Below are 23,549 nucleotides of genomic sequence, written 5' to 3'. Positions count from 1 at the left end.
GGTGTGAGCCACCAAGTCTACATATATTCTTGCTCCCTTCAATCTATACTCTATATAGGGAGAAGGACCTTTTAAAAACACAGATGAGGCCAGGCACAGTGGCTCACGCCTGTAATCCCAACACTGTGGGAGGCCGAGGCAGGTGGATCACCTGAGGTCAGGAGTTCAAAACCAACTTGGCCAACATGATGAAATCCCGTCTCTATTAAAAATACAAAATTAGCCAGGCATGGTGGTGCATGCCTATAATCCCGGCTACTCAGGAGGCGGAGGTTACAGTGAGCCAAGATTGCGCCACTGCACTCCAGCCTGGCCAACAAGAGTGAAACTCCATCTCAAAAAAAAAAACAAAAAACAAAAACAGATGAGATTCACTTAATTCCCTACCTAAAACCCATTAGTCATTTACCATGACAATTAAAATAATCTAAATCTCTAACAGTTGCTTATAAGCACCAAAATGACCTGACCCAGCCTACCTCTCCAACCTCATCTCATGCTGCTTCCTCCTTTCATTCATCCCTAACTCCATGGACCTTCCTCTAATAACCAGACCTTGTCCTGCCCCAGGGCCTTGATATGTGCTGTTCATTTTGCTTGGAAGGCACATAAGCAGATGTCAACAAGTATTTGCTGGATGAATAAACAAAAGTCAGGCGCGTCATAAGGACGTAGACTATACTAAGTGTCATCTCCCAGAAGTAAATAGAGTACATGATGTCAGTATATATAACAGAACGCCTAGTACAATCGTTCTCCATTGTGAGCCATTTTTCCCCACGAGGGCATTGGCAGTGTCTGAAAATACTGTTGGTTGTCACTACTGGTGGTGTGCTGTTAGCATAAGATGGATAGCGGCTAAGGGCTAGAAAACATCCTGTAGCATGCAGGACAGCCCCCACAACAAAGAATTATCTGACAACAAAGAAATAACATTTGGGGAATGTTAGTAGTGCTGGGGTTGAAAAATCGTTTTAGAGTAATACATTTGAGTTAGGAGAAGTCAATTTTAATAGCACTGCTGGCCCTTCAGGTCTATCATATTACATAAACAGCTTTTTAAATTTTTTTATTTTCTATTTTATTTTCTTTTATTTTTGAGACAAGGTCTGGTCCTGTTGCCCAGGCTGGAGTGCAGTAGCAGATCTTGGCTCACTGCATCCTTTGCCTCCCCAGCTCAAGCCATCCTCCCTCCTCAGCCTCCCTAGTACCTGGAACTACAGGTGCACACCATCACACCCATATAATTTTTTGTAATTTTGGTAGATAACAGGGTTTCACCATGTTGCCCAGGCTGGTCTCAAACTTGTGAGCTCAAGCAATCTGCCCTCCTTGGCCTCTCAAAGTCCTGAGATTACAGGTGTGAGCCACCACGCCTGGCCTAATTTTTTTATTTTTGTAGGGAGAAGATCTTGCTCTGTCTACCAGGCTTGAGTGCAGTGGTGCCATCATGGCTCACTACAGCTTTGAACTCCTGGGCACAAGTGATCCTCCCACCTCAGCCTCCTGAGTGGCTGGCTTATTTAAATACTAGAACGAATCCTCATGTTTGGAGACTACTTTCTCATCCTCAGGAACTGTGTGTTATTTCCATAAGGGTGAATGCCCCTGCTCCACAGACTTATGAACTAAACTTCTCCTATTGGTGGGTATCTTCCTCACTTCCTCATAATGCTAAGCTGAACTCAGTCTTTCCATTTGTTTTTCCAATAATAAAAATGACCGGTGATAACCAAAGTTGAAGACATTCCTCTGGATCAGATGAGAAATCTCCCTCTTTCTCTTCTGCCACTTCAAAGGCTTTTGAATAAACAGTTTTCATGATAGCCAGGAAACCGCCTGTTATGGAGATATGATTCATTCTACATAGAGTTCACCATTAATTTCAAGAAGATTGGGATAAACTACAGTCATGCGTCACATAACAGTGTTTCAGTCAACCACAGACTGCACATGTGACAGTGGTCCCATAAGATTATAATGGAGTTAAACAATTTTTATTGCCTGTAGCACAATGCATTACTCATGTGTTTGTGGTGATGATGGTGTTAACAACCTGCTCTGCTGCCAGTCAAATAAAAGTATAGCACATATAATTATATACAACACATAATACTCGATAATGGCAATGAATGACTATGTTACTGGTTTATGTATTTACTGTGCTTTTTATTGTTACTTTAGAGTATATTCCTGCTTTAGGCATTATTATCATAGGAGGTGACCACCTAAAAAATTGGTAACTGTAAAACAGTCTCAGGGATTGTGACTATATACGGTGACTGCTCCATGTGTGTTACTGCCTCTGAAGACTTTCCAGTGAACCAAGATGTGGAAGTGGAAGATGGTGATTTTGATGATCCTGACCCTGTGTAGGCCTGGGCTAATGTGTGTGTTTGTGTCTTAGTTTTTAGCAAAAAAGTTTAAAAAAGTAAAAACCTAAAATTTAAAATAGAAAAAGTAGGAAAAAGCTTATAAAATAAGGATATAAAGAAATTATTTTTTGTAGCTATGCAAGTGTTTGCGTTTTAAGCTGTGTTATTACAAACAAACAGTTTTTAAAAATTTAAAGTTGATAAAGTAAAAATGTTACAGCAAACTAAGGTTAATGTAGTATTGAAAAAAATTTTTAAAATCCATTTAGGGCAGCCTAGGTATACAGTATTTGTAAAGTCTACGGTGGTGTACAGTGATGTCCTAGGCCTTCACATTCACTCACCACTCACTCACTCACTGACTCACCCAGAGCAACTTCTAGTCCTGAAAGCTCCACTCATGATGAGTGCTCCAAACAGGTGCACCATTTGAAATATTTTATATTAATAGCATATTTTTACCATACCTTTTCTCTGTTTAGATACACAAATACTTACCATTGTGTTACAGTTGTCTACAGTATTCAGTACAGTAATGTGATGAAATCACCTCACAACACATTTCTCAGAATGTATGCCCGTCATTAAATAATATGTGACTGTGTTATATTGCCTTTTCTTGTAAATCAAAAATTATGGAATTTTAAACACATGTACACATAATTCATACCCTTTGAAGTAGGACTGCAAATGTAAGATCATAATGCTTCATTATATAAACATCCATTTATCTATTTTGTGAGACTAATACACACAGGAAAAACACTTTGCTTCCTTTGAATAAGGTAAAAGCAAACTGGCCAGATTCACCCAGGAAATGACCTACGCTGGGAGCTGAAGTATTTGTTCAAGTGTTACCTGATTTGGGTCATTTGGGAAATACCAAAGAAAATAAGAATGTGCTTTCTTAGCATATTTTAAAGAGTTTTCCTCTCTCAGAGCAGTCCAAAGGGGCTAGAAATTATACCTCTGAATATGTGAATTTGTGGAGCAGTCTCAGTTGGAAAGAATATCAAGAATAAACCTCTTGAGGGTCATAACTAATAGAGTTAATACCTTCAAGGGTCAGCAGATTGTTTTTTTCTAAGACAGTGAGTGGTACAACTTATTCTTAGATGTACATCACAAATGCAGAAAACTTAACGTATGATAAAAATGGCAACCTTGATAACAAATACTGTATTTCTTAAAGCACCTGAGGGATAATCATTATTTATCCTTGCCATATATTTGTCATTGTGATGAGCTGTAGTAAGATGATTCATCAGAAAGCACAGATTCTGGGACAATCATCACAGACCACTAAGAAAAATACTGCTAAGAAACAACACTGCCAAAGGCAGAAGTCCAGTGGTCTAAGAGTGACTAATTTTTTAAAGAGAAATTACAAAGCACTTTGTATATCAGTTATCTTTTAGACTTCATGGCAGCCTCATGAGATGTGAGAGGAGTTGTATTATTAGCTTTGTTTTATAGATGAGGAACTTAGGGCTCAAAGAGATTAAATAATTTTCTAAGGCTACCAGCTACATCTTGACTACAAAGCCTGTAATATGATAGTAGGCCAGGGTTTCTCAGCCTCAGCACAACTGACATTTTGGGCTGGATTCTTGGTTTTAAGAAGTAGTCCTGTGCCTTGTAGGATGTTTAGCAGCATCCCTGGCCTCTGTCTACTGGTAGCACTCCCTTTCAGTTGTGGTAGATGCTGGTAGTACCCTCTTTCAGTTGTGACAACTAAAAATGTTCTAGATACTATCAGGTGTCTCCTGGGGATGAACTCATTCCACATGTAGAACTCCTAGCTTGAGGACTAAAGTATCAGTCTAGTATCAATGACAGTCTAGTGGGCACCAAGAGAAATATCCTATTGTCCCATTGTCCTCAGTCCCAATAATTGACTGAAAGGGCTTGTTTATATGGAAAATCTGTAACAACTTCTCTTTGAACTTTCCCTAACAATCCTCATAGCCTTCCAGCAATATAGTGAAAGGAAACGGCCAGAATGGTTTATGGACAGATGAGTGGGTGACTGGTTGCTTAGAGAGAGTCATTGTTTCATTCAGCTATTGACTCAACAAATAAACTTAACAGTTCCTGGGAATGGTTTCATAGTGGCATCAGTGTTTGAGCTGAAGTAGGTTTAGAAGGAAGATTATTAGTTTCCTCAAGGTGAGCTTGGGGAAAGATTAATTCATGTAAATAACCTGACATGTCAGTAGGCTAGGACTTAAAAGGCTGGTGGCCCATGACACAAACATATTCCAGTCTTGAGGACTTACAGTCATTGGTCATCTTACTTTGCATGCCAAACTATTTGCAAGCAGTCTTGCTGTTTACTTTCACTGTTGAGTTAACTATTGCCTTACAAGTACTGTTTATCTCAACCCACATGGTAATTGCCTTAAATTTAAAATCAAATCAACAAACGTTTGCACTCCAGCAAGGCTCTGTAGGAGATAAAATGACATGGTTTACATAAAAAGATAAATAGCAATTAAGATAACATATCCTAGGTGCCAAATGAGTGGTTCAGATAAGTGCTATGGCATGAGAGGATGGAACCATTGCCGTGACCTGGAATTGTCAGGGAGCACTTTGCTAAGGGAATTGGTGAGCTGAGCCTAAATGGATGAGTAGCAATAATATGAAATCTTTGTAATAGACTGAGAATTGGACTTCGATTAATTTGCCCAGCACACCATGTTAGAAGGTACCTTTTAGGTTATTTTAATACCACCTACATCTCATTATCTTGAAGTATATCTAATAATAGAAAAAAAAATGCTTGTTAGAGTTGGGGACAGTAGCATATGCCTGTAGTCCCAACTACTTGGGAAGCTGAGGAAGGAGGATCCCTTGAGCCTAGGAGTTTGAGTCCAGCCTGGGCAACAAAGGGAGATGCCATCTCTTAAAAAGAAAAAAAAAAAAAAATCCAGTTAGCAGCTTATCCATGACGATTGTCCAGAGTTTATTGTCAGATCAACCAAGAAAATGCCTAAGAGTAAAGGGGTTTTTTGTTTGTTTGTTGTTTTTTTGTTGTTTGAGACTCGCTCTGTCACCTAGGCTGGACTGCAGTGGCGTAATCTTGGCTTACTGCAACCTCCACCTCCCAGATTCAAGCAATTCTTCTTCCTCAGCCTCTCAAATAGCTGGGATTACAGGCGCCCGCCACCACGCCTGGCTAATTTTTGTATTTTTAGTAGAGACAAGATTTCGCCATGTTGACCAGGCTGGTCTCAAACTCCTGACCTCAAGTGATCCGCCCACCTTAGCCTCCCGAAGTCCTGACATTACAGGTGTGAGCCACTGCACCAAGCCATAAAAACGTTTTTTGATGACTCTCAGGGATCCAAGGAGGCTCATAAGGACTGATATCACGGGCCCCTTGGCTCAGTTAGATCTCACAGAATCACCATTCTCTGAACAAAGGTGCCATCTTAGGAAACAGGGCTCAAGATTTGGAGCGGCCTTACTGAATCCTTTCTCTATGATTTTGGATATTACACATAATTGCAGGAGTGTGGGAGGCATAGTTATCAATAAGGGCTACAGAGGCTTTTGCTTAAGACACTGCCTGGTTTATTCCACAAACCCCAGCTGTCTAGTAGACTTTAATAATTATGCATAAAATGGATGCAACAGATGTTCCTGGACCTCACTGCTGGAGGTTTTGAGTGGCAAATGAACAAACAAACTAGATGGAGGGGGAAGGGCAGCCACCCAAATCTCCATTCCTAGGGGCTTAGAGGAATCATTTTTTCCCTTCCTCCATGTGAAAATATAAACAGCCACTTTGTAAACAGTTGTCACTTTTTGACTTTTAAAGATTCACAGTCTTCCTTTTGTTTACTTTGATGACCTTTGAAATAAGCTGCAACCAAAAGAGGGAAAAAAAATTCCATCTTTATTTTTCTAAAAGAGGAGTCTGTCTGTTCCCACAGTGCATTGGAAGCCAGCAAACTCCTGAGGCTGGCTCCAGCCCAGGCTCAGGTTTGTGGGGCCTTTAGGTACAGTTAAGTCCAGTTGCCTCAAACCCCTTCACTGGGCAGCTCAGAGTAACGTGCATTACCAGATGCTGGATGCCAAGCAGTTTTCTGTAAGCCAATCTCTTTTTACAAGGCAAATTTTATAGCCACTCTAAAATCTGGAAAATGCAAATTAATATAACTTTACATTTCCTTTGGCCTCGTTTGCTGAAGAGGCAACATTGGAGATACAATTGGGGCTCTTAAGAAGGCTGCCAACTATCTCCCCCATGAACAGCCTTCTCTGCCCTCAGTGGGTTTCTCCTGTGACCTGCTTTTCCAGCCACACTGGGCACAGAACTGAAAAGTCAAAGGAGGAGACCAGAGAGGAGGAGCCTTGGGAATGTCAAGGTTTCTTTTCTTTGATTTCTCTCTCAGTGAAAATACCACACAGCCACCTGTCCCAATAATTAGTATGTGAATTTTCATATTGAGTAGGGAGTTAGAGAATATGTGACCAAAAAAAGAATATATTTTAGCTTTTATTGTTTCTGACTCTAAAAGTAATGTGCTTTGTGGTGATAGGACAGTCATGTATCTTGATTTTGGTAGTGGTTATACAAATTCATACATGGGATAAAATGGCACCCTCCTCCCCCACCAAATGGATGCATGTAGAAAATGGTGACAGCTGAATCAGGTATGCAGTCTGGTTAATAATAATGTACCTATGTCTGTTTTCTGATTCTGATCTAGAACTATAGTTACATAAGGTATCACCATTGGGGGAAGCTGAGTGAAAGGTACACTGACTCTGCTGGCTTTGCAATTTGCTATGAGTCTACAATTTCAAAACTTGAAAAAAATTGAAAAGTAATGCATTTCTACTGTAAAGCTTTCTAAATTACAGAAGTATACAACATTGAATGTAAAAACCCCATTCCCCCATTGTTAACAACCTGGCATTAATAAAAATGGGATCATAGTATTTTTGTAGCTTCCTTTTTCACTTTACAGTATGACTTGGAGAAATTTCCAGTTGCGTCTATATAAACCTACAACTTCTTTATAATGGCTGTACAGTTTGGCTGTACATGACAGGTTATATGTAGGACTATCCCTTACTCTTTTCAACTGGTCCTGTATTGGTTGTTTCTAAATTTTCCTATTCCATACAACCAGTGCTGCTGAAGATGATCCTTGAACATCTATACCTTTGCCCATATCTGTTTGTCTGTAAAATAAACTCCTAGAAGTGGGCATTGCAAAATTAAAGAAAGCACATGTCTTCCATTTTGATAGCAAATGCTGGACTTTCAAGTTGTGGCTTTGCCCAACTCCATTGGGTACCATTTGCATAGAATATGTTATGTATACAACATGACTCTGCTGGTTACCCTCCAAAAAGGTTGTGACAATTTATACTTCCACCAGTGATGACTGAGAGTGTCTTATTTTCTTGTCCATCTATCAATTGCGTCTTACTCTTTTAAAAAAAAAAAATTGTGTGCCAAATACATAGGTAAAAAAAAAACCCTCATTGTTTTATTAGACTTCTTTAAACACTAATGAAATTAAACATTTTCTGATACATTTATTGGCTATTTGTATTTCATCTTTGAATTGTTTGTTTATGTTCTTTGCTAAATATTTGCAGTTCCCAAAGTATGTGGCAAGGCATGGAATATCTTCAATTTTAGGGAGAAGCAGTGACACTTGCTATCTATCAGACATTATGTGGAATTAGTAGCACAAAGTAATTTATAGTTTTTAACATTAGCTCATACTACATTCCTTTTGATGATGCTGTATCTTTGCAAAGTTGAGCATTTGGTAGTTGCTGTGATAAAAAAGCAAGTGCTGTGAGAAAATCTATGTGGAACAGGAATCAGTGGTGGAGTCCAAGTCGGGGAAGCCATACAGTATCCAATAGGCACATGCATCCCATTAGTGAGTAATTGTGGCTTTTTAAGTATGAAAGGAAAATATTTTTTCTTTCAACTTCTGTTTATTTTTTCACACAGCCACAAAGTTATTAAGGCATAAATACTTATTGGATTGTTTGGACCTAACTACTTAATAAATGGAACTCTTAGCTATTTCCTTTGGCCTTAGGGTACCCTGAAAAAATTAGTGAGGTACTAAAGGTGCTTTGAATTGAGAAAGTTTGAGAATCCCTGCCATATTTCATTCAGTTACTTTCATTTTTGTTATTGATTTGCAAGTTTTGTTCCTTAGGGGAATTAGCAGATATTTTACCCCTGGTTTCCCTTTACTTTTGAATCTTCATATTAGTTTTTGCTATATGAAAGTTTTTAGTTTTTATGTTGACGTATTTTATACATCTTATTTTCCCCTATTCATGGCTTTTTATTATTTTAAAAAACATTTTTACCTGATGATTATAAAACATGATATAGAACATATTTCATTCCCTTCTAGCATTTTTATAGTTTCTTTTTTACATTTGATTATTTTCTACATCTGGAATTTATCTTAGTTTAAGGCTTTAGATAGGAATCCAACTATATCATTTCCCAAAGGACTGGTTGATTGTCTTAATACTATTTATTGAATGAATTAATCTTTTCACTACTGCTTAAATGTACTTTTATAATCCACTTACTTTCCATGTGCAGAATTTCTAATGAGTTTGTTTCTAGGCCTTCTGTTCTGTATTTCTCTTATAGCACTTAACTGTTTTCTGCCTTAAATTTCAGTATGTACATCTAATTTTCTGCACTACATCATGAACTCTTCCTATATTGGTTATTTTTGTGTCCTATACACTAAGCTATTTTATCTTTCCCTTCTTCCCTCCCTCACTAAATATTTTTCACATTTTTATATTATAGAAATTTTTAGATATACACAAATAATATAATGGATACCCATGTATCCATCACTCAGCTTCAAACAGTTATCAATCAATGACTAATTTTGTTTCATTTATGCCACTATCAGTTCCTCTTCTCCTGTATTGCCTTAAAATTAACTGTGTCTGCAATGGGGAAGGGATAGTTTTTTCAGTAAATGGTGCTGGGAAAACTGGATTTCCACATGCAAAAGAATGACATTGAACCCTTATACCATACACAAAAGTCAACTCAAAATAGATAAAAGATATAAACGTAAGACCTAAGACATAAAACTCTAAGAAGAAAACACAGGGGAAACCTTGACATCGGCCTTGGCAATGATTTCTTGACTGTCACACCAGAAGGTCGGGCTACAAAAGCAAATATGGATAAAAGGACAATATCAAACTAAAAAGTTTCTGCAAGCAAAGGAAACAATAAACAAGATGAAAAGGCAGCTTATAATTATCTTACCTCAGTTAAAATGATTTTTAACCAAGAGACAGGCAATAATGAATGCTGGCAAAGATATGGAGAAAGGGGAACCTTTGTACACTGTTGGTGGGAATGTAAATTAGTACAATCACTGTGGAGAACAGTTTGGAGGTTCCTCAAAAAGCAAAACTAGAATACCATATGATCCAGCAATCCCACTATTAGGTATATACTCAAAAGAAAGGAAATCAATATATCAAAGAGATGTCTACACTCTCTTGTTTATTACAGCACTGTTCATAATAGCCAAGATTTAGAATCAACCCAAGGCCTAAGTGTCCATCAGCAGATGAATGGTGTATTAGTTTGTTCTCACGCTGCTAATAAAGACATATCCGTGACTGGGTAATTTTAAAGGAAAGAGGTTTAATTGACTCACAGTTCAGCATGGCTGAGGAGACCTCAGGAAACTTAACAATCATGGCGGAAAAGGAAGCAAACACGTCCTCCTTTACCCACCGTGGCAGCAAGGAGAAGTGCCGAGCAAAGCGGGGGAGAAAACCCTTGTAAAGCCATCAGATCTCATGATAACTCATTCTCTATCATGAGAACAGCATGAGGATAACCACCCCCATGATCCAATTACCTCCCTCTGGGTCCCTCCCTCAATACATAGGTTTATGGGAACTAAAGTTGAGATTTGGGTAGGGACACAACCAAACCATATCAAATGGTAAAGAAAACATAGTCCATATACACAGTGCAGTACTGTTCAGCCATAAAAAAGAATGAGATCCCGTCATTTGCAAAAATACAGGTAGAACTGGAGGTTCCATGCTAAGTGAAATAAATCAGGCACAGAAAGACAAATTTCACGTTTTCACTCATTTGTAGGAGCCAAAAATAAAAACAATTGAACTCATGGAGAGAGAGAGTAAAATGATGTTTACCAGAGGCTGGGGAGGAAAGGAATGGGGGATAGTTAATGGGTACAAAAATACAGTTAGATAGAATGAATAATATCTAGTATTTGATAACACAATAGGGTAACTACAGTCAACAATAATTTATTGTACATTTAAAAATAAAAGAATATAATTGGAATGTTCATAACACAAAGAAATGATAAATGGTTAGTATACATCATATGCCTCTATCAAAATATCTTATGTACCCTATAAATATATACACCTACCATATACCCATAAGAAATTAAAAAATAAAATGTGGCCAGGCGTGGTGGCCCATGCCTGTAATCCCAGCACTTTAAGAGGCCGAGGCTGATGGATCACTTGAGGTCAGGAGTTCAAGACCAGCCTGGTCAACATGGCAAAACCCCATCTCTACTAAAAATACAAAAATTGTCCGGGCGCAGTGGCTCCCTCATGCCTGTAATCCCAGCACTTTGGGAGGCCGAGGTGGGCAGATCACGAGTTCAGGAGATTGAGACCAGCCTGGCTAATAACAGTGAAACCCCATCTCTACTAAAAATACAAAAAATTAGCTGGGCATGGTGGCAGGCGCCTGTAGTCCCAGCTACACAGGAGGCTGAGGCAGAATGGCGTGAACCTGGGAGGCGGAGCTTGCAGTCAGCCAAGAATGCACCACTGCACTCCAGCCTGGGCGACAGAGCAAGACTCCGTCTCAAAAAAAAAAAAAAAAAATTAGCCAGGCTTGGTGGCCCATGCCTGTAGTCCCAACTACTTGGGAGGCTGAGGCAGGAGAATCGCTTGAACCTGGGAGGCAGGGGTTACAGTGAGCCAAGATTGTGCCACCACACTCCAGCATGGGCAACAAAGCAAGATTCCATCTCAGTAAATAAATAAACAAATAAATAAAATGTGGAAAAAGGCAACCTACAGGTTGGGGAAAAGTATTTGCAAGCCATATATCAGATAAGGGGTTATTATCTAAGATTTATGAGTAATTCATAAACTCATTTGCAAGAAAATATATAACCCAATTTAAAAACGGGCAACGAACTTGAATGCCCATCTCTCTTATATCTCAAAAAAGATGACATGAAAATGGCCAACAGGTATATAAAATAGTGCTCAACATCACTAATCATTTGATTTGCATTCAAGTGAAATCAAAACCATTATGTGATGCCACCTCACTCCTCTTAGGATAGCTGTTATCAAAAAGCAAGAGATAAGTGTTGGTAAGCGTGTGCAGAAAAGGGAACTGTTGTACCCTGTTGGTGGGCATGCAGATTGATGCCTCCATAATGGAAAACAGTATGAAGATTCCTAAAGAAATTACAAATAGAACTACCATAAGACCCAGCAGTCCTTCTTCTGGGTATGTATCCAGAGGAGGTGAAATAACCTGGGTATCCATAAATGGATGAATGAATAAGGAAACTGAGAGAGATAGATTATGTGCAGTGGAATATTATCCAGCCTTTAAAAAGGAGGAGATCTTGCCATTTGCTACACCATGAATGGACCAGGAAGACACTTTGCTGAGAGAAACAAGCCAGACACAGAAAAGTATTGCATGATCTTAATTATATGTGGAATCTTTAACAAAATAATAAAAGTCAAATATATAGAACTGGAGAATAAACTGATGGTTAGTGGTTACCAGGGTTGGAGTAGGTCAGATGTAGGTCAAAGGATACAAAGTAGCAATTACGTAGGATGAACAAGTTGAAAGATCTAACTACAGTATTAGGACTGTAGTTAATAACGCACTCTTGCCCTGGAAGGTGGTGGTAGGGATGCTGGTTACTGTGTGAAATGATGAGTATGCTAATTTGTTTCACTATAGTCAGTCTGTGTCTCCCTCCCTCTCTCTCCCTCTCTCTCTCTCTCTTCCCCCCTCTCTCTCTCCCTCCCTCCCTCCCTCTCCCTCCCTTCTCGTAACGTGTTCTATACCTTAAATATACACAATAAAATTTATTTTAAAAAAGTAACTTTGTCTTGACTGAACAAATTATCTGTATTATTATTTTATTTTATTTTATTTTATTTTTTGAGACAGTCTTACTCTGTCACCCAGGTTGGAGTGCAGTGGCGAGATCGCTGCTCACCACAACCTCCACCTCCCAGATTCAAGTGATTCTCCTGCCTCAGTCTCCCAAGTAGCTGGGATTAGAGGCACAAGCCACCACGCCTGGCTAATTTTGTATTTTTAGTAGAGATGGGGTTTCGCCATGTTGGCCAGGCTGGTCTCAAACTCCTGACCTCAGGTGATCCGCCTGCCTCGGCCTCCCAAAGTGCTGGGATTACAGGCGTGAGCCACTGTGCCATGTATTATTTTTCATTAGTAAGTTTTACAACATTAAGAGTTTCTTATTGATCTCGATACTCTCTCAGAAAACTCAGTAGTTGAAGATCCAAATATATAAGCAAGATAAATTATCAAATATAATACAGCTCTTCCTAAAAGGATTTAAACATTTATTTTACAAATAATTTTATAGCTAGATTTTCAGAAATGTATCTGTGTTCTAAAATTAGGAACTTTTTAGTTAGAGCAGATACTATGTTAGTGTTTAGTTAATTTTAAATTCTTCATGTGCAGGCCTTCATTTGTATGTTGGGTTAAGGTTGACTATCTGACGTCACTGTCCAAACCTTGCCCTTAACCAACAGCTTGGGGGCCCTTGTTGGGGACCCTTGACAAGTCTCCCCTGTGAAGGAGCTCGTAGTTACTTTGTAGAATTTAGAACAACAGGTGAGAGATGATCCAAGATGAATGTATACTTTCTCTCTTGTCAGTACTATTTCCCCCAACACCTTGGTGTGACCAGAGTTTACAGAGGTGGCTTTTAGCACCCCAGCTGCTGCTGCAAATGCAGCTTCTGTTCTGCCACCCCTAGCAAGACCATGGTAGAACTCTGAATCAATGAATCCTCTGTTTTGAGCCCCTCTCCCTGCCAGATAAAGAGCTCTATACTCTAGAAAAGGGTAGTATAGATTGATAACCATGACGACGGGATTAAACCGTTGTTTAAAATCATCAAATTAAAGGAGATGTTGGGGCACTGAAGAGAAAAACGTGAGTCTTAGGGTGGGAGTGGGGGTAGTTGAGGAAAGCTGTGGAGGGTTTTATGGGGAAGGTGACATTTAAGCTGGGCATTACTTTATGGAATTTCAGTAGGTGGAGTTGGAGAAGGTGGGGAGACAAATGATGGAACGTCCTGGCCAGGAAAGCATTTGTAAGTTGTTAGAAATTGGAAATTGTTCTTTGTGGCCACAGAATAGGTTCATAAAGTGGAAGAAATAGGAATTAAATCTAGAAAGGTAGATTGAGCCTTTAGTGCCCAGCACTTTCTTTAGGAAGTTGAAAGTCATTGACGGATTTTGAACTTGAGAGTGGTGTCCTCAGAGCTTGGCTTTAGGAATATTTCTTTGCTGGCCATGTGTAAAATAAGTGCTGGAGGCAGAGACTAGGCAGTTAAGTTGTTTTTATCATCTAGATGCAGGGTCTTCTTGCTCCTGAACTAGAATAGTGGGAGTGTTAATAGAAAGGAGGAGATGGATTTGAGGCCCAAAGTGAATTTCCAGTCCCCAACAGGCTTTGTGTTTTTGTACATTGTAGTCCTTAAAGATATTCACAGCCTGTTTCCTATGATTCTCTTCCCAAACCGGAATCAACTAGGAAGTAATTACACTTTGTAATTAGCATCCTTTTCCTGGCAGCAACATACAACACAGTAAGGTGTCATGTTTTGGGAACTTAGCAAGACCATCCTAAGGATGTGTTCTTACCCAATAAACAGGTTGAAGTTTAGGCGAGCAACCACATGAAATGCTTCCTGACTGGCCTTCTAGCAGATTGATGGGTTAATGTGGACAGCACATGCTCACCAAGCCTTTCTTCTGGGGAATGACCAGGTCGAGGAGTTCAGGTATCCCAAGGTTCTGGCTCTAGCCCAGTTGGGCTGTGAATAAAAAACAACATGTTGAGCTCTGTACAGATGATTAGGTACTTATACCCAATAAGCATGGCACCCTGCATTGTGGAAGTCAGAGGCAAGAGGGGTGCTCCTGAGAAGCCTACGGCCTAGTTGGGGTTCCAGTTAATATGCCTGAAATGGAAAACAAATCCTAGGCCACATTGGAATGACTGCAAATGACATACTGTATTGTTAGAGATCTTTCTCTTGCCGTCCCACCCTGTCCTCCACTTACATACAAACACAATCTGCATTTTGAATAATTTTTGCTGTATATGTTTCTCAGCAATGATGCGATTGGGCTTGTTTCTGTGAATTAGAAAGTTTCGATTCCTCCCTCAGTCATCTCTCTTTTACCCTTTTACCCCCCTTTCAGTCTGACTTACAGCCATAAAATACTTCTGCCTGCCTGCCTGCAGTTCTGTTTGTATGAATTAAGTCGACAGGATAAATATTCACATTCCCAACTACAGGCTGAAACAATGTTTGCCTGTTCTGCCCAGTGAGTCGAGAAAAAAAGGGGGCCTGACATCACCCTATACTGTACATTCCCGGCATAGATCATTTATTTAAGTCCCTGAAAAAATACAGATGTTTTACCAGTAGAAATAAAATCCTGTGCAAACAGTAAGCTTGGAAAAATGTGGCACTGGCTTAGCTTTGGGGGTTGGAGCAATGCAGGGAGAAAACTAGGCAAAACGGCAGATACAGAAATTTTATACTTGGCTGAAGGTGATAGGGTCAAAAATATTCACCTGTAGTCTGCATGCAGCAAGGGAAAAACAGAATTTGCTTTAAAGAAACCACAGTTGCAAAAGTAGACAGGTTTTTTGATCTTCAGAATTTGAAGTTTTTAATGATTATGATACGTTTACCCCATTTATATCTGACCTTTGAAATGAGCATCTCTTTTCTTATTGGAGTTGTCTTTTTTTCATAGCCTGTCTAACCTTGTCCTGTTATTGCTGGATTCTGCTGGTTTCTGGAGCTCAGCTGCTGTTGATTTTATAAGGGGGAAAATTGCCTGGAAGCCATGCTTGGTGAAGAGGAAAACCCATCTCAGCGTTGCATTCCCAAACAACCATATATCATCTTGATCTTGTCTAACACAAGTTGCTATTTTAGTCCAGCAGCATAAACTAGACATATTTTACTGGTGCAGTGCAAGTTTTTTCAGGAAACTGCCTCATGACTCTTTTTAGGCCCATGGCATTTATTCAAAGAGCATTTCAAAGCTGCCAAAATGGACCCCATGCTTTGCACAGATGCCTGGGGTTCCCCTGAGTCTCTCTGTGTTTAGAGTGGAGGGGTGGGGGACAGAGGGTAACTGCTTCCAGGTTCTCCAGACTTCTCAGTTCCCCTCAAACTTTCATTAAGGCTTGCATCTCAGGGGCAAGAAATCAGCCTACTCACTGACACCCTCCTGCAATGTGTTCCCTGCTTCTCCCAGCTGCTTCCATGACCACCCCCTCCTCAGGGCAGGGCTGACAGTCCCATCTCTTGGCAAATCCATGCCTGTGATAGTCATGGGTGATGCTTTTGGCTTGTACTTGTTTGTTTCACAATGTGCTTTCAGTCTTTTTCTGATTGGGTCGTAACTATCTTAAGGCAACAAAGCTTTCTCCTGTTTCTTTTGCTGATGACCTCTGTGTCCAACTCTAACCCTTCTCCAAGGGACCTATTACAGCTAGGGGGTAAGCATCTGTCCTCTGTTTTTCCCAGCGTGATTATTAATAGAGCTCCCATTTGTCCCTGAAGAATTCTTTTTTGCGAGATAAATTACCCTAAGTTAAAGCAGTCATCACACGGATATTCCCAACCAAACTCATTAATTCGGCTCCCTCATTCCCAAGTCTGCTGTAGACTCTCTTATGATCTCCATCTTGAAAGATGCCCCTTGTTCACCAGCTGCCCAAGTTAAGAGGCTCTTTCCTGCGGCTTAACTCTATGTCTAAAGCAGTTGCCAAGCCCTGCCTCTGCAGCCCGCAGAAGCTCTCTCAAATGTATCCTTTCCTCTCCTTCCATTGCTGCTGTGGTTTAGATTGGGGTGGGGTGGAGATGTCATAAAATCAGAATCCTACCTGTGCCAGGCGGGTAAGTGAACCAGAGGGGGATGAGTATAAACACAGGGGCTCTCTGCCCATTCTTTCTTTTCAAACTTTTAATAGAGATTTGGGTTCAGTAAGTATCTTATTTTTTTCTTGATTCTCCAAAAGTTTAAAACAAAAAAAAAGCCTAAGAGCTTTGATAAATGTCATTGAGCCTCCGTCTTAGTGACTAGAGTAGCAGGCAGTAGTAATAGTGGTGACAGTGGTAGACTAGAGAGTGCAGTTCTCGTCTCCGAGGCCAGGTCCTACTGCTCAGCTCCAGCCAGGTGACTGTTAGCCCTGCAGGAAAGTGAGCCGCTATAGCCAGATCTGACTTTTCAAAATGGAAATCAGGATGACTTTAATGTGAAATCTCCCAATCCATAAGGGTTGATTTAAAAGTACTGCGTGGGCTAAACAAAACATCTGCAGCCCCTTTTGGCCCACAGGCTGTTTTTTTTGAGGGGCTGGTTTCAACCCTCACCTCCTCGTGTCTAGACTACTGCAGTAGTCTTGGGCATTCCACCCCTTCTGCTGTGACCTCCACACTGCCCCGGCTTTCCTCTCCAAATTACAGATCTCATCGCCCAAGAGCATTCTCTGAAGAAAGCTTTGCCATCCGCAGAATAAAGTACACATTCCTTAATGTTGCCTTAAGGTCTTTCTCTGACCAGACCGACTCCTTTCTCCAGCTGTGTCTCCCACCACCCTGTGCACACCCTGGCTGTGCTCTGCTCACACAGGACCACTTGCTCTCCCCTGAATAGTACCAATATTTAAAAAAATAATTGACTATTTTTTAGAACCATTAAATTTATGGAAAAATTGAACTGGTAATACAGAAGGTTTCTCCTCCCTACCTGCTTCCCCCAATTTTCTCCTACTATGAATATCTTGTATCTGTGTGGTACATTTGTTACAATTAATGAAGCAGTATTTACACATTATTATTAACTAAAGTCCATAGTTTAAGGTTCACTCTTTTGTTGGCATTACCAATATTTTAATACCCTTAAAATGTGTTTTAATTGTTTTCACTGCTTGCATACCCTTCCCTCGATTCTGGCAAGACTGTTTTCAAGGTCACATATGCATATCACTCTTTCTGCAAAGTCTTCTCTGACTGTTTATTGTTGGAATGGGGCTGCAAGGGAGGGAGCAGACAGAACACGGAAAAGAATCAACGTTGTTATCACATCCCTAGTGCATCCTAGTAGTATATATTCTCTTCTAAATCTCTCTACAGTCCTACAAGTTAGATATTATTGTAGGCCATTTACCATGGAGAAACAGAGGTTAAGTTGCCCAAAGCTCCAAAACTGATCATTGGTTTACACCTGTCTCTGCTCGGCTCCAGAATCCGTGCTCTTCGACTTTTCTATGAGGCCAGATTCTTAGCGCTAATCTAGCCTTCTTGCCTCCACTATCAGATGAGGCATCCACTGGGATGAGGAGCACAGCATGTTTCAGCTGTCTCTTCCACTCCAGACACAGAAGTTGGCACCTACGATAGCTCACCAGACCCAAGGGAATGTGTCCTAAAGGAGTGAATATAGGAAGAAGCACCAAATACCGACATCGTTTTTATTTGGCAAATGCTTGTTGAATTCCTACAGTGCATCCAGACTTATTGGAGGGGGAGGTCAAGCATAAAAAGGAAAGTGATGACGATGCTGCCATGCAGGTTGTAAATCATGACCAGGCAGAGTCAGGAAAGCTAATGATTTTTCATGTCTCCATGACTAGAATGTAAGCTACAGGAAAGCAAGGAACTATCAGGTCTCTGCTGCAGCCCCTAGGACAGTGTCTGGTAATAAGAGTTGTTTAATAAATACTTGTTAACAGTGTTTGGATTCAGTTGCCAATTTGGGACACCTAAAATGACACGGAACTTCTGAGTTCTCATGTGTGTTCACTTAATCATCCTCCTTGGATCTTCTGAGTTCTCATGTGTGTTCACTTAATCATCCTCCTTGGATCTGGTAGCTTTGGTTTCTCTGTGCTTGGTTCAGTACAGGCCTGGGCCTGACTACTTTCTTAGCCTCAGAATTCTGTGGGACCAGAACTTTAGGAGAGTGGGGAAGAAAGAGTTGCCTTGCTCTTGCCATCCTTTAAGAGCTAATGGACAAACTGCCCGTCTTGGGAGCTGCCTGGAGCTCCTGAGTCTGACCTTGATCAAATCCTAGTTTCAGAGGGCCTGGCCTTGTACCTGGACCTCATGCCAAAGGATGGTCTCATTTTTCTTGACCCCAACACACTAACTGTCTTATGAGGGTAGTTGTGTATTCAAATTTTTTAATTAATTTTCTTAAAGAAAAATATCTCAAAAACATTAACCTGTTTCATACATTTGCTTATAAAACTTTCTTTCCTTTCTCCTTCCCCTGTCTTCTCTTCTCTTTCTCCTTCCCTGCCCCATTTTTTCCTTGACTGCTCTGACCCTGGCCCTTCCACATGCTTATTTCCACCACGGTTCTTTTCAGCATCCCTGTCTTTCCATTTGTCCTGTGTAAATAGATCGCTCTCCATTCCTGGTGAATAACTAGGATCACAATTGTCTGGTTTGTATCCAATGTGACAGAATTGTAGGCTGATTTTCATAAACCAGAGCTACCAAGCGTTTCAAAAACAGTTACTGTTTTTGCCAAGTAAGGTGAGCAAATACAGGACTAAGTTTAAACATCCACCAGGAGTTATTTTTGAAGTGATTGCTTCTAAATGAGAAGCATTTGAAAATCTCACAGGTTTCTTTACAAGTAAATTCCGAAGTCATGTATTTTGCTGGTGTCTGCTGATTAATTGCAATCCTGTGACACCATGAAAAGCCCTGGTGGTTGGTTTTGTGCAGCTGTAGAGAAAAGTAAAGCAAAGCCCAGTGACTTTGCCAGCTCTTTCAGGACAGTGGGGATTCAGGCTGAGGGAGGTATTTTTTCCCTCTGGCAGTCACCACATAAGAACAGAAGCTCTAGCCAGACCCATTGCTCCAGACTCCACGACGGGCGGTTTGGGTCCCTGCGGGGGTGTGGTGAAGGCACGACATATGATCTGTTGCTTCTGAAATAACAGATCCATTATTAGAGAAAGCATTTTCAGTCTCCACATTGGGACTTGTGTTCTCTCTCCTGTACAGTTACTTCTGTTCAGAAGAAATTTATTTTGATTCTCTAAACAGAAGGTACTTGGCATGTATTTGTTGTTGGTGATTGCAGACGTCTGACCCAGTAAAACCTGCCAGCTTACCCATTTAGGGTCTGATGACTCTGGATTGATTTTATCTGGCCTTTTCTGTTTCTCATTACCCCCTTCTATATCTAACTCTCAATTGTTTCACTATTGTTAGCCCCTTGTTGATAGGAGAGAACGAGAGGAAAACGTTGAATCTGGTTACACAGAAAGAATCATTCACAGCTCTAGAGAAGGATATAATAGGGAAAGAAAACAGATGTTATTAAAGTAGACTTTCAGAGTTCTTAGTGTGTTTATCTGTGCTTACTTTGCTGTACCCACCTCTTCCTCTTGATTTAGATAAGGAGGCTGGAGACTGAAGGATTTCTCTTGACATGCATTTTTCTCCTTGGCACTAGCCAAGGTCAGAAGATCTCATGTATGCCCTTGTCCTTATTCTTTGTCTGCTGTAGATTTGTACTCCTCACAGAGGCCTTGCGGATGTCATTGCTGAATCCAGTACATGCATACATGCATACGTGCATACACACGAGTATCCTTGTATAATTGGGGCATGTCTGCATTGCTGCATTCACTCCTGACATCGAAGGGAAGATCTGCTAAAAAAAAAAAAAAACCTAAATAGTTACAAACATCACTGCCCAGTATTTGCTAAGGCAAGAATTAGTTTGGCCTACTTCTTTAGCCAAGACTGTTCTAATGAACCCAGACATGTGAACCAGTTTAGACTCTCAAACAATTTATCTTTCTTTAAATTTAAGACTTTGACTTTAAAAGGCACATGTTGTTTTCCTGTGAGACAGCTAACATAGAGATGTTTGCATTTCTCTGCTGAAATCAATGTATAGGTGGTTTGTAACTAATCAACTCTTGTCGCTGATGATTGTGGGGCCACAGTCATCGGTTTTGGGGATTGTGTGAGAAACCCATAGCACAGGTATGGATTAAGAACTTGGGTTTCTCACCACTGCTACATCCTCCAAAACCAACATGCTTTTCTGCAAAGAGACCAGAGCTGCATTCTGCAGGTGTCTGTTTCCTTTGAGGGGAATATTTTAAGGAAACTTAAAAGGGAGGAACTGAGCATTTAGGAAAAATATATTTTCATAGCAGGAATTTTTTTTTCTTTTTTGGTTTAGGTTTTTCATTTGTTGCAAGCCTACTCAGACTCCAAACACAGAACGAATTCAGACTTCCAGCACGAGCTGACTGACATCACTGTTTGTACCAAAGCCAAACTCTGGCTGGCCAAGAGGTATGTTAAAATCCCACATGAGCAAGGAGTTATCAGGGGTTAGGAATACATTTGAGAATTGCTGTTTCTAGTTGTGGGGAGTTTTAAAAGTCATTGGCATGAGTTTTCTAAACTTATTGGAGTATTTATCCTTTTAGAACTTCGGGTTGTGGTAAAGAAAGAAAAATATTTTCTTGACAATTTTTCTAAAACTGCTAAGTGACTAAGGGGCATGTAACATGGCTTTTTATCTGCCCGCCAATCAGCTTGTTTTTATTGAAACCTGCTATGTGCCCAGTCCTGTGTTAGATATTATAACAATGAAAGGCAGTAATTGACTAAATCATGTGGTACAAACTCTTAGGTGCCCTGGCAACTCAGAGATTAGAGATTGCTGTAGACTCGAGCAGGCACTGAGAGACAGATAGGGTGTGAATAGCAAGAGGGGATGGAAGTTGCCATTCTTAGGTGGGAAGTAGGGTAGCTTGAATAAGCAAGGCAAAAAAGAGTAGAAACATAATTTTCATCCTTGCCATTGTTAGTTTATCCTGGAACTTAGAACATTTATTGTGTGAAAGATGAAGGAGTAAAAAGAATTTCTCATTTAATATACAGGGAGTACTCTCTGTAACGCCGTATTCAAAATCTGTGTTGCAGGACTCTGGCGGTGATAGGATAGTGTTAGCTGCAGAGGCCCCTGTAGGTCCTCTCTAAGTTCCACCAGAGTAGCTCCAGAAGAGGCGCATGTGTTAGTGTTACCACCTTTCCTGCCATAGTGCACACATTTGATTAAGAGTCAGTATATTGGCCAGGTATAGTGGTTCGTGTCTGTAATCCCAGCGCTTTGGGAGGCTGAGGCAGGAGGATTGCTTGAGCCCAGGAATTCAAGAACAGCCTGGATAACATAACAAGACCCCATCTCTACAAAACAACAACAACGAAAATTAGCCAGTTATGGTGGTGCATGCCTGTAGTCCCAGCTACTTGGAAGGCTAAGGCAGGAGGATGGTTTGGGCCCAGGAGTTTAAGGCTCTAGTGAGCTATGATTGCACCACTGCACTCGAGCCTGGGTGACAGAGCGAGACCTTGTTTCAAATAAATAAATTTCTGATGCTTAGAGTTTGAGAAACAAACAAGTTAAAAATATGTGTGTGTATATGTGTATATATATATGTATAGGCTGTCTAAGGTAGAAGCCTCTCTTTTTTATTTTTCAGAAAGTATGCTTCTGGTCACTTTTGTTGGGCTCTCTACCTTCTATGGCAAGTCAAGTAATGGGCTGTGTGAGGCTCTCAAATCAGTTTAATTCGACAAAGCATTGTTGAGCACAGGCTACCTGCCAGCCTTTGTGTTAGGAGATGTAGGGATACAAAAATATAAAAGAACTAGTCCTGGCTTCAGGGACTTCCAGGAAGTGGGAAAGATGTGTAAATACATAATTTTCCTCTGGTATATTAAGTGTTATAACAAATGTCTGTAATAGGTACAGCAGTACCCCAGAAGAGGGGTGAGGGAGGGCTGACATCAAACTGGCCATCAAGAGTGAGCCAGAATTTTGCCAACTGACCAACACAGGTAGGGGAATTCCAGGCTTAGGTAATAGCATAGGCAGAGACACAGCAATATGAAATGGCACTGTAGGCTTGCAGAACCATAAGGAAGTTCGCCCCCTGGAACCTAAAGTGTAAGGCACAAGTGACAGAGAATGGGGCTGCGGAAATATGCCCAGGCCACACAGTGAAAGCTTCTGAAAGAAACCTTTTGGTGAAGAAGCCAGTGGTGGATTTCCCCATGTGTGGATGTGTGTGTCTCAATTATTGTCTCAACATTAATAGCTTTGGACGGGGATATTGATGGAGAAATTATCTCGTGTCTGAAATGCCAGTAAAGTTATTGGGAGCCTCTCATTTTTAGTCTATTAGTCTGTTTTTTCTCCCTTTTTTTAGACAGGGTCATGCTCTGTCACCCAGGTTGGAGTGTAATGGCGCTACCACGGCTCACTGTGGCCTTGACCTCCTGGGGGCTCAGGTGATCCTTCCGCCTCAGTCCACTGAGCAGCTGGGACTACAGGCACACGCCACTATGCCCAGCTAATTTTTGTGGGTTTTTTTGGTGGAGAAGGAGTTTCAACAGGTTACCCAGGCTGGTCTCGAACTCCTGGGCTCAGGTGATCCACCTGCCTCGCCCACCCAAAGTGTTGGGATTACAGGCATGTGAGCCACTGCACCCAACCTGTTTTCTCCATTTTATTTAAAGAGTAGGAGTCGCTTACCCATAAAGTGTTTACCCAAGCCTAGTACCATTTGCCTTCTGTGTGGCTCTTAGCATCCCGAAGATACATATCACATCAGTACTCTTCAGCTGTTTGCCAGGTAATAGGCCACTTCTTCCTACCTGTTATTTCTGGAGATCAAGAAGTCAGGGCTGTCCAGAAATTATCCTCTGAAACCCTGCTTCTAGCCAGGACTGTCCCAAGTATCCTAACACTCCAGTTCTTAAA

General features: G+C 40.7%; 1 protein-coding gene across 9 annotated transcripts in view; it reads left to right on the top strand.

Annotated features, from left to right (window-relative positions):
- The window catches only part of THADA (THADA armadillo repeat containing), a 351,338-nt gene that overhangs the window by 219,399 nt on the left and 108,390 nt on the right, over positions 1-23,549 (top strand). For all 9 annotated transcript variants that reach the window (XM_073022941.1, XM_038006864.2, XM_073022942.1 and 6 more), the window contains one exon: positions 20,955-21,070. In XM_073022941.1, coding sequence (XP_072879042.1) covers positions 20,955-21,070 — 116 coding nt within the window. The remainder of the gene's footprint in view (positions 1-20,954; positions 21,071-23,549) is intronic.

This window comes from Chlorocebus sabaeus, chromosome 14 (assembly GCF_047675955.1).
Source record: "Chlorocebus sabaeus isolate Y175 chromosome 14, mChlSab1.0.hap1, whole genome shotgun sequence".
Lineage (NCBI taxonomy): Eukaryota > Metazoa > Chordata > Mammalia > Primates > Cercopithecidae > Chlorocebus > Chlorocebus sabaeus.
The sequence above is the reverse complement of the archived record's forward strand: the minus strand, read 5'-3'. Positions and strand labels throughout refer to the sequence as shown.